General features: G+C 63.6%; 1 protein-coding gene across 1 annotated transcript in view; it reads right to left on the bottom strand.

The window, feature by feature from the left end:
* The window catches only part of TTC28 (tetratricopeptide repeat domain 28), a 63,821-nt gene that overhangs the window by 15,633 nt on the left and 46,760 nt on the right, over positions 1-1,428 (bottom strand). Inside the window, exon 12 of the mRNA XM_015421270.1 lies at positions 444-587. Within this exon, the coding sequence (XP_015276756.1) occupies positions 444-587 (144 nt within the window). The remainder of the gene's footprint in view (positions 1-443; positions 588-1,428) is intronic.

The raw sequence follows: 1,428 nt of genomic DNA, 5'->3' as shown, positions 1-1,428 counted from the left end.
GGGGAGGAAGCAGGTGGCAGGGGTGGCCAGGGGTGCCTTTCACCAACTTTGGGTGGTGAGCCAGCTGTGGCTCTTCCTGGGCAAGGAAGGTGCGCAAATGCGCCATGATACTAGTGGGAAGTGGGAAGAAAACCAGTTCCCAACAGTATCGATCCTGGAAACAGCCGACATTCGATATTTTCTCAAATGTCTGCCGGACACAAACAATGCCCTGGCTTCAGAATGCCCAGAAAGGGTCTCTGCCCATCCAAGCCTGGTTCAGGCCCCACCCTTGACCCTTCGCTGGCACCCGGCAGGAGTCAGCCCAGCCCAGCAGCTGAGTGGGTGGCGGGGTGGGCGTCCGTTCGGGAGCAGAAGGTTCCAGCTGAGCCCAGAGACAGCCCCCCCCGCCTCTGCTCTGCCACCCCCACCCCCACCCCCTCTAGCAGGCGGCCTGGCTGTACCTGTTGAACAGGTTGTTCCTGCTAACCATCCTCAGGAAGCCGGTGGGGTCTGTCACCGAATTCAGCTTGTTGTTTGTCTCCTCCAGCTGCTGGTCCATGAGGTCTCCCGCCTCACTCCCGGTCTCGCTGCTGGCGCAAGCGCTGCTGGGGGAGAGAGAAGGGCCCGGGTGTCACGCCCCAGCCGCTGTGTGCGCAGGTGTGTGCGCTTGTGTGCGTGCACAGGGTGGGGCCCTGCCAGAGCCCATGTGCACGCAAGGCCCGCGGGGGCGCAGCGGTTTTGGCGCTGGGCTGGCCCTGGGGGCCCCTGGCCCTGGAGGCTCCCCTGGAGGGACGTGGGGCCCTCAGCCACGCCCCACCTTGCCCAGCTCACAGGAGGACAGGAACTGGGAAGGGGGGGGGAGAGGGAATATGTGACACACACACACACACCCAGGGTCCTTGGAGGACGAGGGGACTCCACCAATCTCACAGTGCCCCCATCTGTGGATACCCAGACCTGTGGATTGGGGCCACAAGGACCACAAACGGGATTTCTGGCCAACCGGGGGGGGGGGTTTTAACAGAAAATTTTTTTTGGGCGTTGGTGGGCGGTGGGACTTTAAACCCACCTGATTCTTCCTCCTGTGTCAGCAGATGGGGGTGGGGGGAGTCTCAGCAAGGGTTACACTTATCTGGTGACTCCCCGAGCCAGCCAGGAGAGAATCAGGCGGGGGATGCAGGAGTCCTCACCCCCACCCCACCGAGACAGCAACGAAGCAGTTGGGCAGTGGGGTGTGTGTGTCACGGGACTCCTCACGGCCCCCCTGCGGAGCCAATAACCTGGGGAGGTGGGCGGGGCTGCACTAAGCTGGCAAGGAAGGAGTCGGGCCCAGGAGTCCTCCCCCTCCCCCCTGCTGGAGTAGTAACCAAGGGATTGGGGGGGGGGCGGCAGACCTTGCCACCCTCCCACCCAGCTGGCCCTGCTGGGGCGAGAGAAGCCAAGCCA

Source organism: Gekko japonicus, unplaced genomic scaffold (assembly GCF_001447785.1).
Source record: "Gekko japonicus isolate JY-2015 unplaced genomic scaffold, Gekko_japonicus_V1.1 scaffold416, whole genome shotgun sequence".
NCBI lineage: Eukaryota > Metazoa > Chordata > Lepidosauria > Squamata > Gekkonidae > Gekko > Gekko japonicus.
The sequence above is the reverse complement of the archived record's forward strand: the minus strand, read 5'-3'. Positions and strand labels throughout refer to the sequence as shown.